Source organism: Rhipicephalus microplus, chromosome 6, assembly GCF_043290135.1.
Source record: "Rhipicephalus microplus isolate Deutch F79 chromosome 6, USDA_Rmic, whole genome shotgun sequence".
Classification (NCBI taxonomy): Eukaryota; Metazoa; Arthropoda; class Arachnida; order Ixodida; family Ixodidae; genus Rhipicephalus; species Rhipicephalus microplus.
Genome location: NC_134705.1, coordinates 5,700,844 through 5,716,870, shown reverse-complemented (window position 1 = coordinate 5,716,870; position 16,027 = coordinate 5,700,844). Strand labels below are relative to the sequence as shown.

At 46.5% G+C, this 16,027-nt stretch overlaps 1 protein-coding gene across 11 annotated transcripts in view; it reads right to left on the bottom strand.

Moving 5' to 3' along the window:
• Positions 1-16,027, bottom strand: part of LOC119167762 (glutaminyl-peptide cyclotransferase) — an 823,023-nt gene that overhangs the window by 671,482 nt on the left and 135,514 nt on the right. For 6 of the 11 annotated variants that reach the window (XM_075865226.1, XM_075865228.1, XM_075865239.1 and 3 more), the window contains exon 2: positions 7,173-7,203. The exons of 4 other annotated variants lie outside the window; for them this stretch is intronic. In XM_075865226.1, coding sequence (XP_075721341.1) covers positions 7,173-7,203 — 31 coding nt within the window. The remainder of the gene's footprint in view (positions 1-7,172; positions 7,204-16,027) is intronic. One more of the 11 variants, XM_075865229.1, reaches the window with a different exon arrangement.

Genomic DNA, 16,027 nt, shown 5'->3' with positions numbered 1-16,027 from the left:
AGAGAGAGAGAGAAATAGGAAAAGGCGACTACCGATTTCCCCTGGGTGGGTCAGCCCAGGGGTGCCGTCTACGTGAAGCCAGGGCCAAAGGGGTGTGTTGCCTCTGCCGGGGGGCCTTAAAGGTCCAATCACCCAGCATTGGCTCAACCCCCAGAATCCCCTTTTCCCCGGACACGGCAAAGCCATGCACGGCTAGGCGTGGGAGGGAGCCGAAACTCCCCCATTAGCTCGGGTCCGTGGTGTCGCTACACACCAAACGCCTACTTGCGCAGGCGCCCCTGCGGGGTCTCACACAGTAAAAAAAAAAAAGGTATTGCACAGTTTTGCCTTCAGTCTCCGCTGAAGAAATTGTGCCGCCACAAGATGCAAAAGAGCTTTGATGCACAAGCATCGTGGCAGGCTACAGACCCGCAGTTATCACAGCAGTAGCTCAAAGCTTGTTGCAGAAGTGCAAGAAACAACGCGTAAACACAGACGCCAGTGAGTACACTCGAAAGAAACGTGCTTTCATCATCGTTCCAAAAAGTTTCACATCAGCTCAAGAAGGTTGCAATGTTGGACTGTTTCTTTCTACGCCCAACAAGGTTTTGCCCTCATATATCGGCCAGGCCAAGGCGAGGTTGCCAAAAAAGGCCCCTTACACCTTACATAAACGAACATGTGGCATCGTTTATGAGATACCAAAGTTACATCCGCGAGACGTGGTGATGTGTAAACGACCGTTTTAGAGAGTGTGCCTGGAACATAAAGAAGAAAAACTAATGCGCTTAGCGGATCACGTATAGACTCTCGTTGGTGTGAGGGATTGTTTTCCGAGGCAGAGATTTTCGGAAAAGCAGCCATGAGCAAGCCCGCTTATTAGAAAATGTGGGAATCAAGCGTGCCCTCCTCTTCTTTGGCGACTCGTTGCCCCAGCTCGCTCGAGCGCCGAAAACATGGCTATCTTGGCTTCGCAGCCAGGCCCTTTTGTCTGCTGCGAGCCCAGAGTTGGTTTTCCGACAGGGAGACGCATGTTCAAACTTGCCCGAACAATGCGCCTCCCTATTAAGGCCACACTAGCTTATGTCATGGTGCTCCACCAATCCTCATTGGTTGCCCATGAGCCCTGTCTCCTGGTAGCTTGCATTCGCTTGTTGCGAGCCGGCAGCCAGGAGATGCTCACAGGCCTGCATAAGAGGTTTATGTGCTGCTTCAGCAGGGTGCTCCTCTTACCTGCTTGACTGCCGCCCTTTGTGCGATAGCCCTAGCACCTTCCGGCAAGTGTACACTTGCTCGGTCCTGCGAAGTTCCCAGCTAGCCTGCAAGCCTGTGATTCCCAGACTGTGCATCTGGGCAACTAAACCCGTGTGTTGACGACCTGTCTTGAGTGCCATCTCTGCCCAGTGTAAGAAAATCGATGAACCCAGCCGTTGTGTCTTCGCGTGTGACGATAGTAGAGATTGTCGCGTCCCCTCCTGGTCGCTTCATAGAGTAAGTCGCTAGCAAACCCTGTCTCCACATAACTCGCGGCCAACTTTATTTCAGCATGGCTTCAAAGCAGACCTCCTCGAGGCTCTCATTCCAGTTTGATCCCATGATAACGGACTTGACCTCATTCAATGCGGACGAACCTGCCAGCACGAGATATGGTGACCTCGGCAGCCCTCTGCTTTCAATCACCAGGAGAGATTCCTTTATCTTGATTGAACAGCGCACTCGAGACGAGGACGAAGAAGAACACAGGCATATGTACTCATCTCGCGTGCGCTGTTTTGTCAAAATGAACCCCTACCAACTTGCTCAAGTTTCCCTTTTTATGACGATCCCTTAATTTCTTTAGGGCCTCCTACAGTGATAACCGCTCAAATGCAGATGTATGTGCGCATGGGCTCACTCTATGTGTCGTCTCCACTTGCTCTGGCCTTTCCTTGTCAGCAGCCCAGTTGACGGTCCAACCCACCGCACCCAAGCCTTCCTTCCAGGCCCACGTATGTGTCCGCACACACGCCCTTACTGACCCATCTTGGGCACGGGTGCAAAAAGTTGACAGCGTTATCCGTGAGCACGTTCCGCGGTGCCATTTATTGGCTCTTTTCGCTCTGATGTGCTTGCCGGAGAGCAGGTGCGCGACCCTGTTACCGCCATGCCTGCATCAAAGCAATCACCACTGCACACAACTGCGGCGCAACTCCTTAATGCCTTGTTGGAAGCCGAATGCTCGCAGCGTTGTGCTGTTAAGGAAGACCCAGAGTCCCCTCAGCCAAGTGCTTCAAGCAGCCTAAGGTACCTCTACCATAGTACAGTGGTCATTCGGACTATATGAGTGCCACGGAGTACTTCGAGGGATTGCACCTCTATCAGCAGGCAATGCGGCTGAGCGACAGCGTAATGCTAGACAGTGTTGCCTGTTGCACTGACAGCACAAGCGGCGCGGTGATAGTGACTTGTCGGCCACCAAACTCAGTCGATGGAGAAGTTTAGAGCTCTCTTCTGGAGCGTGTTCCTTCCTCCTGACTACAAGTGCCGCATGCATCGCAAGCTACTGACGAATCTCTTCTAATGTACATCTGGACATTGCAAGAGCTCTACCTTCTTGCCGACCCTATGGCATCAGACGCAGAAAAGCTGGAGCGAGCCATTCACCAGACTCCTCCAACCCACGAGCTGGCCTCCAATGCGAAGCGGATTTAGGGCGACATACTGTCGGCAAAAGCTTACCGCCCACCACCATCACCGTCCGCTTCCCTCGAGCCTCACTGTACATTGGGCTGGCGATGACTCATCACCTCGCGTTCTGCCTAATCACGAGGTGGCCTCGGCTACGAGAGAACAACGAGACGCGCCCGCTGTGTCGGACCGCGCTTTCGACCCACACTCGTACGACAGGGGTCCCTTTGCCCTGCAGGGCGAATGAGAATGAGATCCCTGTGCCCCAGTGGACGAGGGAACCATCTTGCTAGGAAGCACAGCCACTATTACAAACAACACACAACACAAGCGCTTAACTTCAACTAAACAGTTATTGCAAACGTCAGAGTTTATAAATGGGTGAAAAGAGAAAAAGAATAAAAAAAAAAGAATAAAAATTGGTAGACAACAAAAAACACACGTGCCAGTCCCGTACATTACTATCCGCTATTGTCTATCACCCCATCCAAAAAACTGTTTTTTCCGCGTGAGCGAGATAGAGGGTGCACTAACACAATCAAAATCAGCGCGTGTCGTTTCAGCCGCTTCTACTATCAAACTGGTTAACAAATATCTGTCCCGATACAGCACGCACGTGTTATCGAAATAAGGTACACAACCGCACTCCTTACAGTGGATCGCCAAGTGACCATCGGTACCCTTCTGCACTTTATTGTGGTGCTTCTTTAGCCTTTCATTATTGCATCTTTCAGTTGTTCCCACATAAACAAGACCACATGACAAGGGCACTCTGTAAACAACCGACTGCGCACACTCAGCATATTTAGTGCGATGCTTAATTTGGCAACCTTTCTTTTCTTTTGAAACAGGACAAGTTTGGTGACATATTGTGGACAGTTTTTCAGGAGCAGACATAACCACTCGGACGCCCACCTTATTACCAATCTTTTTAAGATTGTGAGCCACACTATGGATATTGTTTGTTGACGACCTGCCTCTAGTGCCATCTCTGCTTCGTGTCGGGGAGTCGTACAACCTGGCTATTGTGTCTTTCCGCGTGACAGCAGTAGATATTGTCGTGTTTTTTCGCGGTCGCTTCGTAAGGTAAGCAGCTAGCAAACTCTTTCTTTACAAAGGACGGATTTCACGTTAAAGAGAGGGGTAGGGGTATGTTATCACTCTGCATGCGCATAAATAACAGCCGTTTTACGTTGCTGCATGGAAGTGTTAATACGCTGCCTATTTTGTTTCTTTAGGTCCCTATGTAGCGATTCAGTGTCACTTATAATCATTCGTTGCGGGTAGCCTACCAGTCGCAAAACCTGTTGTTCAAAGCTCTTCTTCATGAGGTGTAAACAGAACTTCTTCAACGAATTAAAAAGACACATTCGTGCAACAGACCTCTTCACTACTTTGGTATGGGCAGAAGAAAAAGGCAACAATGGCTTTTTGCTCCTGGGCTCATAAAGCCAACAAACATCGTCATCTTGAAATTGCAACAACAGATCTAGGAACCTCAGCGTATCACCATAGGGCACTTCATGTGTTAGTTTCAGAGGCTGACAAATTGTCTCAAATACTCCAAGTGTCAAAACAGCAACCAAAGTAGTAAAGAGGTCTGTTGCAAGAATGTGCCTTTTTAATTCGTCGAAGAAGTCCTGTTTTCACCTTATGAAGAAGAGCTTTGAGCAAAAGGTTTTGCGACTGAAGGCAGCAGGCTACCCGCAACGAATTGTTATAAGCGTCGCTGAATCGCTACATAGGGACCTGAAGAAACAAAATAGGCAGCGTATTAACACTTCCCTGCAGCAACGTAAAACGGCTGTTGTCCCCTATATCCATAGTGTGGCACACAATCTTAAAAAGATTGGTAATAAGGTGGGCGTCTGAGTAGTTATGTCTGCTCCTGAAAAACTGTCCAGAATATGTCACCAAACTTGTCCTGTTTCAAAAGAAAAGAAAGGTTGCCAAATTAAGCATCGCACTAAATATGTTGAGTGTGCGCAGTCGGTTGTTTACAGAGTGCGCTTGTCATGTGGTCTTGTTTATGTGGGAACAACTGAAAGATGCATTAATGAAAGGCTAAAAGAGCACCACAATAAAGTGCAGAAGGGTACCGATGGTCACTTGGCAATCCACTGTAAGGAGTGCGGTTGTGCACTTTGTTTCGATAACACGTGCGTGCTGAATCGGGAGAGAGATTTGTTAACCCGTTTGATAGTAGAAGCGGCTGAAATGACACGCGATGATTTTGATTGTATTAGTGCACCCTCTATCTCGCTCACGCGGAAAGAACTATGCTTTTTGGATGGGGTGATAGACAATAACGAATAGTAATGTACGGGACTGGCACGTGTGATTTTTGTTGTCTACCATTTTGTATTCTTTTTTTCTTTTTTTTTCTTTTCAGCCCCTTTATAAATTCTGACGTTTGCAATAAACGTTTAGTTGAAGTTAAGCGCTTGTGTTGTGTGTTCTTTGTAATAGTGGCTGCGCTTCCTAGCAAGATGGATCCTTACCAACTGGCCCGATACAATTGTTTATTGGACGAGGGAAGATCCAATCGCGGAGCCCCGCCTGCATATAGCGGATGGAGGCCTTTCAGCTCTCATGAAGCATCGAAATCCCCCTTTGATGGCGGAAAAGGCATCATCTGCTACCACTGTCATGAGTGTGGCCACATCATGCAAACATGTGGCGCGCTACAACCGACGCAAGGCCAAGCTTGCCTGCCGAGAAACGGGATGAGCCATCCATGAGCTCCCCCTCGCCGGCAGCTACAGCAGTATAGAAACATGAGCATGTAACCTAACCTCTGGCACCGTTAATCGCTTTTACAATCTCTGGTCGAGAGTTAGTGGCATTGCTGGATAGCATAGCTTTGATTTCGCTGTTCAGCGAAGAGGTTTTGGCTAAAAGAGCCTGGCAGTGAAACTGGTTTCGCTGCCAGGCTCTTTTGTCTGCTGCGAGCTGTGGAATTGGTTATCCCACATGGAGATTCATGTCCAAACTTGCCCCGAGAAAGCGCCTCCCCATTTATGTCACGCTAGCTTACATCACGGGGCTCTGCCAATCGTAATTCACCACTTGTGAGCCTTCTCTTCAGATAGCTTGCATTCGCTCGTCGTGCGCCGGCAGGAGATGCGTACAGGCCTGAATGAGAGGTTGATGCGCTGCTTTAGCAGGTGGCTTCTCGTATGGACGCTCGGCTCCCGCCTTTTGTGCGATAGCCCTAGAGGCTGTTGACAAGCATACACTCGGTCGGTCTTGTGAAGTTCTCTCCCGGTCCAAAAGCCCGTGCTTGTTACATCGTGCTGTATCTTGGGCAAATGAACCCGTGTTTGTTGACAACCTGCCTCTAGTGCCATCTCTGCTTCATGTCGGGGAGTCGAACAACCTGGCTATTGTGTCTTTCCGCATGACAGCAGTAGATATTGTCGCGTCCTTTCCCGGTCGCTTCGTAAGGTAAGCAGTTAGCAAACTCTGTCTCCACAAAGGACGGATTTCACGTTAAAGAGAGGGGTAGGGGTATGTTATCACTCTGCATGCGCATAAATTTAGATTTCCCAACACCTATATACGATGGAAAATCTGCTCTAATTTGATTAATTCCTTGCTTGTTTTATTGACCGCATCTGTGCATGTGCCGCATGCATATGTATGTTTCATCACGACATTGTGGAATAAACAGTTGTAGGAAGCGCTTGTCCCTTGCATGTCTTGTGTGCTGCATTTTTTTTTCTTGCAACAAGTACTTATTGTCAATATGCCCCAACTATGCCCTTGAAATGTCCTTTTAGCAAACGAGCAAGTCACAAAGTTCCACCTGTCAGCCTGTGTATTAGAAAGATTGTGCAAAAAAGCAACGCCAGACTTCCGAGGTGTGAAGGGCTGACCACACGTTGCAGCGCATAGCTTTCTCATGCAACGCCCGGGCCCTCTCCCTATGCATAGAGAGGTTGCGTGACTACGTGAAGCTGCGTGCCCTCTCTCCATAAAGAGAGTGCATGACTCCACGTGAAGAAGCCATGCACTGTAATGGCGATGTGTAGTGAAGGCCTTAGATTACGAAATTAGGAGAAAAACGTGTTGGCCTTAGGACACTCTTGAGCCCACCGTAAACCTGATTCGACAAGCGTGACTCGTACTGTGACAGCCTCATAACTTTGGAAGTACGTGACATGCGCTTACGATGCCATAATTAAAATACAGGCTATTTCGTATCTGTTTTGAGTTCAATAAATCCCGCAGGCAGTCAGCACTAGCGTTTGTCATTCTTCGGCTTTCTCAGTCCTCCTGCATCTATGCTTCATTCTGCTCATCTTTGCTATAAACGTAAACAATCTCGTTCACAATGCTACTCTTCATCGAAGTGAAACTTAAGATTTTTTGCATGCTGCAATACTCATTAAGGCCCTTGGTAGTGTCAGCCACTTCAAGCAGCAGCAGCAGCAGTTGCAGAAGCATTTTTCCCAGCTAAGCAACAGGTGTTCCAGCAAGCAGCTAGTGGCAAGCGAGAGAGCGCATGCAGCAAATGCGATTACCTGCAGGTGTCTCCGCTTGCCCAGTGCAGCCAGTTGGGGAGAAGGGCACGGGGAGAAACAAAGACACAGGGTCACACACACACACAGAACACCAAGCAACCACTTCTCACAACAAAATAGCCGCGAATATGAGCAGACTTTTAACAAGTAGACTTACAGCCATCCTAAAACTACACACTTATGGTGCTTCGGTGACATTTTATGAATTCACTATGGACAACAATCAAATAAAAAGGCATTTCATAATGTAATCATACGTATAACAATCTTGGCGTTCTAACTGGCACTAACACAAAAACAGGAAAGTTTTCTTGCCCCGAATAATATAGGAGCCAGGAATCATACCTAAGACATCATATGCTAAGTAGCCGAATGACGTAATTATGAAACCACCGAGGCAGATGGACTTATGATTATTTGCTGTTACAGTCAATTCAACATGTCGCACTCGGTTTGTTTTTCGCCACTACCGCAGGCTCCAGGTTAAAAGGCTTCACAGTAATTCATATCCGCAAAAGCCAATACGATAAATGCACAAATCTGTAGACCGATTCCATGCTTAAAACCAGCTATAACCACCGTCGGCTATTTGTAATGCTCAAAGACTGTTGCGTTGCCATATGGAATTCAGGAATGTCATCCCGAGAATAGTCAGTAGGCAAGCACTCCCTTGTTCAGCTGTGCTAGCCTCAGAGCTAACGCACCATCAAGAAATGAACACAAGCCCAAGTGAAAGTTTCGTGCATCAGTGAATAAACCGGACTGTCCGTGACACTATAAATCCGATTCATTCTTGCGAGACGCGAAGTTTTCATGAAAATAAGTGGCAACTCGTGCATTCCGTTATAGCCCGCAGAGTACACATACCGGCTTTACGAGATTTTCTTCAGCCACGCTGGATAGTTGAATGTTATCGTCTGACCTTTGCAACTAAAACTCTCCTTCTTTCTCGTTCGTATAGTATTTCTAAGTGCTTTTGTAGTAAATGAACCTCATAACATTCATTGTACGCGAAAAGTACCGCAGGCTCACAGTTTGCTCTTCCAAACCTTAGTCAACGTTATGCGGCTTCTTTTTTACATTCATTGATAAATGGTACCACACTGCAGGAAATTCGTTTGTTGCCGGGTTTCAGAGCGAAATGTTCCCCGCACCCAAAAAAACGCGGTGAGTGACACTGTGTTGGTGTTGTGCAGGCTGAGTGACGCATTGTTGGTGTAGTCGAAGTCGCTTGGAGGAGAGAATTCCGCAGATTGCTTTCAGCAGTGATGTTCACAGAAACCATCTTGATGTCGAGGATTCTTCACTAGAGATAGAAGGTTGTCAATACACCGAGAGTGACAGCGACGATGAACGATCAAATGATAACTCCCGAGCAGGGAGTTGCACTTCAGATGCCTTCGTGCGTTAGTGTTTTTTCAGGCTTGTAAGTCACTTTGATTGTACTTGAAGTATAACATCCTTCAGCGAGATCAAAATAAAAGCACAGTTTTTCTCGTGCATTGAATGTAGCCCAAATACAGTGAATATTGTGGAGCACCGCATGCCACCAACATGCTCGAGCTTGACCTGCAAAGTGAAATGGTTAGAGCAATGAAACTGAACTTGCGACTACAATTCACGTCTCTTTGCTAACATCTGCTGTACTTTACCGGTATTGTCCGGACAACCTTGTCTTTCAAAGAATTTTCACAATTTCGACGTTGCCAGAAGCATACGTGTATAAATTTGATATTCTTGTTGCGATCGCGCTGATAGAAGCTGCAACATCCGAGTGCAGTGAATTGCATACAGTTCGAGTCTGAGCAGGACTGTGACACAAGTGCTACTTAATGGGAAGTTATATTCTTGTGTTCTGATGGAAAAGCAGCTCCATGATGCGGAGTGCACAAGTAACGACGACAGCATAATATGTTTGCAACCCAACACTACGTTAAACATTCGGTGTCCTGCAGCTGCGATGGCGCGCTACTCGCTAGCGGCCTACTGCTGTGGCAAATCCTTGAGGCAGGCTCGGCATAAATAATCTCGGGGTGCCATTTAGTTCATCCGTCAATTTCAGTTCATGCAGTTTTCTGTAGCATGCACAGTATTCAGAAGTCATTGTTGATGCATGGTCGATTAGCTGACAACACCACGCTTCACACTGCGGCAAAAAATGAGGTAGGGAAGATTTAGCAGTTCCTGTCATTTGGGAAAGTACTTTGGTCTAATATACATTCATTTGACGATGAAGATTTCAGCTGGTGAAATTGGCACAGGGCGTATGTCTGTGCATCTTATCTTTTCCTATGCGAGTTTACAGGTTGACCCTCTTCCCGCAGTCATCTTCGATTACACGGTGCGCCGCCTATAGCCCGTGGGCATTGCGAATACTGAGGCGCTTGAAGCGGCGCGTAGGCTCCGGCAAACCCAAAGCTCGCCTCCACCTTCTATGATCACGTGACAACTAGCATAGCAGCTGTCAAGTGCCTCTGAGCACACAGCGTCTGGGAGCCTCCCACGTCACAACTGGCGCAGCAGCTGATAACTTCATGATGAAACAAGCGCCAATATTTACGAAGACTTCGAAACGACACAGGACGGAGCGCTTACTATCAACTAAAAATTTTCATTTCAGAAAGAACACTCTTATTATATATTGCTCCCGTGTCTCTGCTGTTGCTACGTACTGTCATTCTCTGACATGGGCTCCCCCGGCCACCGTGGGTGCCAGTTCACTGTAGACGTAGTGAAAGAGTTATGCTTATGTTGTTCTACCTTTCGGCATTCAACACATTACTATACTCAAACAAATGGAGGTACCGAGCTTGCGAACTGGACACTTACAAACATGATTTCCATGTACGTGCTGTCTAACTGTTAAACTGGAATAAGATTTTACCGTTTATAACATACGCCTTCAACACGGTGAGAGACAAAACACCACGCTATAGCCCAATTCTTTTTTCTCTACGCATGTCCTTCTTGCTATACTTTAGATACCGTCCTTATTTTGATGAGCGCTGACAACTTATCAGTAGCCGAGAATCTTTGTCGGGCGGAAGAATCTCATCAACTAGTGCGGCTATACATACTGGCTTCCGAGACCACGTCAAAGACCCAATACGACATTAAGCATTGTTCTGTGAGCTATGCCCCTGGTGATTTTGTGTGGTTGTGGACACCAGTATATAAGCATTGTCTTGCACCAAGGTGTGCAATCGCACAGTTTACCTCACTTAAACAGTTGATGATGACATATGGGCCATCGTAACAATATGCATAACATGCATGCGTGTCACCACAAAGCACTGCTATTACCACAAACAGCATGAATAAACAAAACACCACTCCGATATCTGGTGGCATACAGACGGAAAACACAAGTCGAAGCCCCCAAAGAACAAAAAAAAGAAATGCACTGAGTCATGTGACATCCAAAAAAGCAAATTAAAAATCTGTTAGCAGAACAGACGCCTGGCTGACACACTGATCACCTCCTTTCTTAATTCGAAACACTTCTGTAATGAAGTGTTTCCCTCAAAGATCCCTCCGGACACTTGGCACGATGAGCTTTACGGCTCCAAGGTTACGAAATCCATCTCATTTATCGCTCAGGCCAGAAGCACGCCGATGCCGATGCTCTTTCGCGTTCGCCTATTTCTACTGATATTGTTATATCCTACGGAGCCTACGCGCCGCTTCAAGCGCCTCAGTATTCGCAATGCCCACGGGCTATAGGCGGCGCACCGTGTAATCGAAGATGACTGCGGGAAGAGGGTCAACCTGTAAACTCGCATAGGAAAAGATAAGATGCACAGACATACGCCCTGTGCCAATTTCACCAGCTGAAATCTTCATCGTCAAATGAATGTATATTAGACCAAAGTACTTTCCCAAATGACAGGAACTGCTAAATCTTCCCTACCTCATTTTTTGCCGCAGTGTGAAGCGTGGTGTTGTCAGCTGATCGACCATGCATCAACAATGACTTCTGAATACTGTGCATGCTACAGAAAACTGCATGAACTGAAATTGACGGATGAACTAAATGGCACCCCGAGATTATTTACGCCGAGCCTGCCTCAAGGATTTGCCACAGCAGTAGGCCGCTAGCGAGTAGCGCGCCATCGCAGCTGCAGGACACCGAATGTTTAACGTAGTGTTGGGTTGCAAACATATTATGCCGTCGTCGTTACTTGTGCACTCAGCATCATGGAGCTGCTTCTCCATCAGAACACAAGGATATAACTTTCTACTTCATCCAAGACAACTTCCTTCCACTATCATAACTCATCGACATGGCTGCAGAGCAGCGCAAAGATTCCTGGATTGCGCCTCTGATGAATTACCTATCTGAAACATTCGCCCACCCGCCATCTCGAGCGCTACACCTACAAGCCTCTCACTTCGCCATCCGTGATGGAATAATTTATCGCCGCAACTACCATCCTGACGGCCGCAAATGGCTACTCGTCATACCCAGGCATCTCCGTGCCAGCATATGTGCTGCTTTCCATGCCGATCCGCAGTGTGCACACGCCGGTTTGTTTAAAACCTACGCCAGGCTACGTTTTCCATTTTATTGGCGCGGCATGTACACATTCGTTCAAAAGTACATTCCATCTTGCACGGAGTGCCAACGCCGCAAGCACGATCCTAGCCGTCCTACTGCACCAATGCAGCCGTTACCGTGCCCAGTGCGACCATTCGACTGGGTTGGAATAGACCTTTATGGTCCTCTGCCATATACATTAGCTGGGAATCGCTGGATTATTGTAGCGATAGACCATCTCACGAGATATGCAGAAACGGCCGCTCTACCAGCGGCGACGGCACGTGACGTTGCGTTTTGACTGCTGCAACGTTTTGTTCTGTGTCACAGCGCTCCACGTGAAATTTTGAGCGACCGAGGCCGCGTCTTCCTCGCGAATGTTATTCAAGAACTTCTTGCTGAATGCTATGCGATTCCCCGCTGTACTACCGCATATTGCCCACAAACAAATGGCTTGACCGAATGTTTCAACCGCACTCTTGGCGACATGCTTTCTATGTATGTCGCCTCCTACCACCCAACTGGATCTTATCCTTCCCTACATATTGTACGCTTACAACACGGCACCTCAAGCGACTACAGGCTTTTCTCCCTTCGTTTTACTTTATGGTCGAGAACCATCATCTCTAATCGACACCATTCTCCCCTATCGACCCGACTCATTCGAAGGCACACCAGTTTCCGAAGCAGCTCGGTATGCGGAAGAATGTGGGCAATTAACTCGCACCCTTACAACACAACAAGGGCTAGAGAAATTTCGTCACGACGATGGACGGTCCAACTACCAGTTTTCGCCCAACTCTCTTGTTTGGCTGTGGGTGCCACCCAGCGCTGCTCCTGGTACCTCTACAAAGTTTGTCAGCAGGTACCATGGACCATATCGCGTCATAGAGCAAACTTCCGCTGTCAATTACCTCATCGAACCCCACACGGACACTGCGGACCTGGGTCGCCGAGGCCGCAACATCGTACATGTGGATCGTCTCAAACCGTGTCACGAACCACTTGTCCTCGCGACACTTTGGAACACTTACTTGGCTCCGTCTTCAGCAAGGGGGAAATATGTAATGAAGTAGTGGGTCATGCAAAGCTTGGCAAACAGATCGTCAGTGTTAAGCACGAGAAGCTCAGCCCGGACGTTGTCGCCGATTTCGCTGGCTAGGCCTACGCTCCTACCTAGTCTCGAATAACAGTTCTGACTGTCTAACTTCTTGCTTAAACTTCCATTAGTTCTCTTATCGTTCGCTTCTTCTCCTTGTCAATTATTTCTGTGTCAGAAAGTTTTGACTGGCAAGTGCACTCCTTGTAATGCATCGCTAAGTGCGAGTGCAGGATCCCCTTTATTGAACTCTCATGTTCACGAAGGGTGCACAGTAAGGCAATGACCTTTTTGACCTACGTATTCCTTTCCACATGTGAAAGGAATTTTGCACGCATTTCTTTTGTTTCGGTTTATGTTACATCCATTTATTTTCTCTGTGCTTCTCTTTTTGGCTAGCCTTTCCAGTGCGGGACATTTCAAAAACAACCAGCACTCCATACCTTAATGCAACCTTTTTCAACCGATGTAAATTGTCATGCTGATAAGGGATGACCATTGTCCACAGTTTTTTGCCGTCAACTAGTCTGTCCCCTTCTCTTGTGCTGCTTATTTTTTTATTCACTTCTCGGCAATTTCATTCAGAAGCCAGTTGGCTTGCGAAAGTGGCCCTCACTAAATCATGCGTACATTCAATGAAAGAGAGCATTTTCGCTCAGACTGAGTGCTTGAGGAGAGCTGGTTATCCAGATGATTGTCTCCTTTTACACAACACTGGTTCACTGGGCCAGTTGTCCTATTTCTACCCTTTGTCCTTTTCGTCCTCTCCTCACAATCTATCCAGTCTATAGCCTGTAGCCCGTGCCCATGCAGCTCTGTCATCCTCATAAAAAGGAAACATGTTTACTTAAGACAACTGCGGAGCCCAACCATGACCAGAAGAACAACAATCAACTAGAAGAATAAGGATGGGGTGGAACATATCCGGCAACTGTTCTGAAATCATGAATGATAGTCTACCCCTATCCCTCACGAGGAAGGTATATAACAGCTGAATTTTATCGATACTTACCTACAGAACAAAATCTGGGGCATGGCAAATATTTGGCTGACAGTATTTATGAACGGCTATCATTGCTTTTCCTGTTTGTGCCGCGGTATTGAATTGTAGTAACAGCACGGAGCACTCATGAAATATGCGACAAAATCCTGCTTCATCAGCATGATAACGCAATGATGTTCCATTGTCCTGCTACCAGACGGCGTCGACAGTGAGATCATCGGTTATAAGACTACAAGAGGAGTGGCAAGACATTGACCACACCAAAGAGCATGGCAAATATCTGGCAGACAGCATGAATGATCGGCTATCAGTGCTTTTTCAAGTTAGTTCTGGGTGTCACACTGGTTTCTGCCAAAGCGACAATAAATTTTTGATGGTTTTGCCGTGCTGTTGTGCTATACTGATTGGTGTTTGGTGTATGGTAATACTGTAATGAGCAGACAAAAGCAATGAATACGACAAGAAGGAAGGCATTGTTGAAAGACTCCCGAGATTTGGGCGCCATCTTTTCTGCCACAGAGTTTATTCTATGTGTCCGCCCCAGTAAACTTATTCTCTCCCTAACAATATTATTGTTCATATCGGGAGACATTCGAGAAAATCCAAGGTTGCGATGGAACAGATGTTGCCGACTATCTTGGACAACCATTCGTAATCATTGTAGAAGGACTGAAAGCTGGACCAGTTAGTAACAGTATATGAACATACTTTAACACAACGCACGGCTATGTGGACACCAGAGAAGTGATGCAGTTTGTCTTTTCTCTTGTGTCCGCGATGTCGGGCGCTGTGTTAAAGTATGTTCAGGATCAGACAGCAGGCTACAACTGAGTAAATCTCAACCCTGAACAAGGTTGAGATTTGACTTTGTGATATTCTTGTATTCCAGTAAATAAAAGCTAAAATTTATTATCTCGAAAAGACGGTAATGTACCAGGCTAAGCGATTAATAGTTTTAGAAAAGAGGAGCACAAGAAATAATATTGTATTTTTGGTGTTGAAGAGCAGAACAAAGAATCTTAGGCTGATTTGAGAAAAGTTGTTGTGAATGAAATATTCGGAAAAAGACTGGGCATTGAATCAATTAAAAGGATCCACTGAATCAGTAGAAAGATGCAGCAAGATGCCGACCAATAGCAATGAAAATCTACAACAGCCAGGAAAAGGAAAGTGTGCTGCATAACTGCAAAGAGCTCAAAGGAAGTTATATCAGCATCAGCAATGATTATGTGCACGAAACTGCCGCAGTTTGCAAAAACTGTGGGAGAGGGTCATGCAGACCGAGCAAAAGTCAACTCTGCTCGGTGACAAGATTAAATAGGCGAGCAACTCTACACGTGCGATACAGTACAAAATTAGTGTTGTTCGAATCAGCACCGCCCGTACAAGAGCCAAAAAAATACAACACACACAAAATTAGAGAAAGTACTGCAAGAGCAGAGAACCCCTGTGACACGGCAAATCTAATGTCATTTACAATGAATGACATTAGGGGGCCTGATGCCCGTTTACCTGCGTGCTGTTGCCCGACAAAAACAGATGCTATTTTGAATTGATGAACATAACCTTAGCCTTCTGGAGCTGTGAAATTTGAGAAAAATAAAAATATACTAAAACTTGCATCTAACATCCGTGCATCCACAAAAATAATTTTAATGGGTAATAAGATTCTCCTAGAATATATAAGCGCCTATTTTACACAACTTGCCACAGCTGCACGACACACTCAAAAACCAATATCACCAACGATATGACCGGGCATGTGTACAGTTATAGCAGAGTGAACTGAAGCGGGCAACATGACTGACTTCTTGGCTGCACAAACAAGACAGCGGCAGCGATTTCATGTAGTCAACACTTTCGTCCCCCACAACACGTGTGATCGCACGAACAACATCCGGGATACAGCCAACAACAAGAGAGAAAAAATGAAACATACCTTGAAAAGTTGAAAATACCTTTTTTTAACTTTTCAAAACCTTATAAGATCTAGTAAAAATAAAATACTTACAAATAATCAAAGTTGCGTATAAACAGTCATCTCCCTAAAAGTCTCCGGCATCGGGGCTACTCATTCGAGCCGAAATCAAATGTGGATGTGTTTCGGGAACTCAATCGATAGAAAATGTCATTTTTGTCAAATGGCGTTACTTTTCCCGTGTGACGTACAACAAACAAATGACATTACAAACGAATGACATTCGCTGTTGACAGGG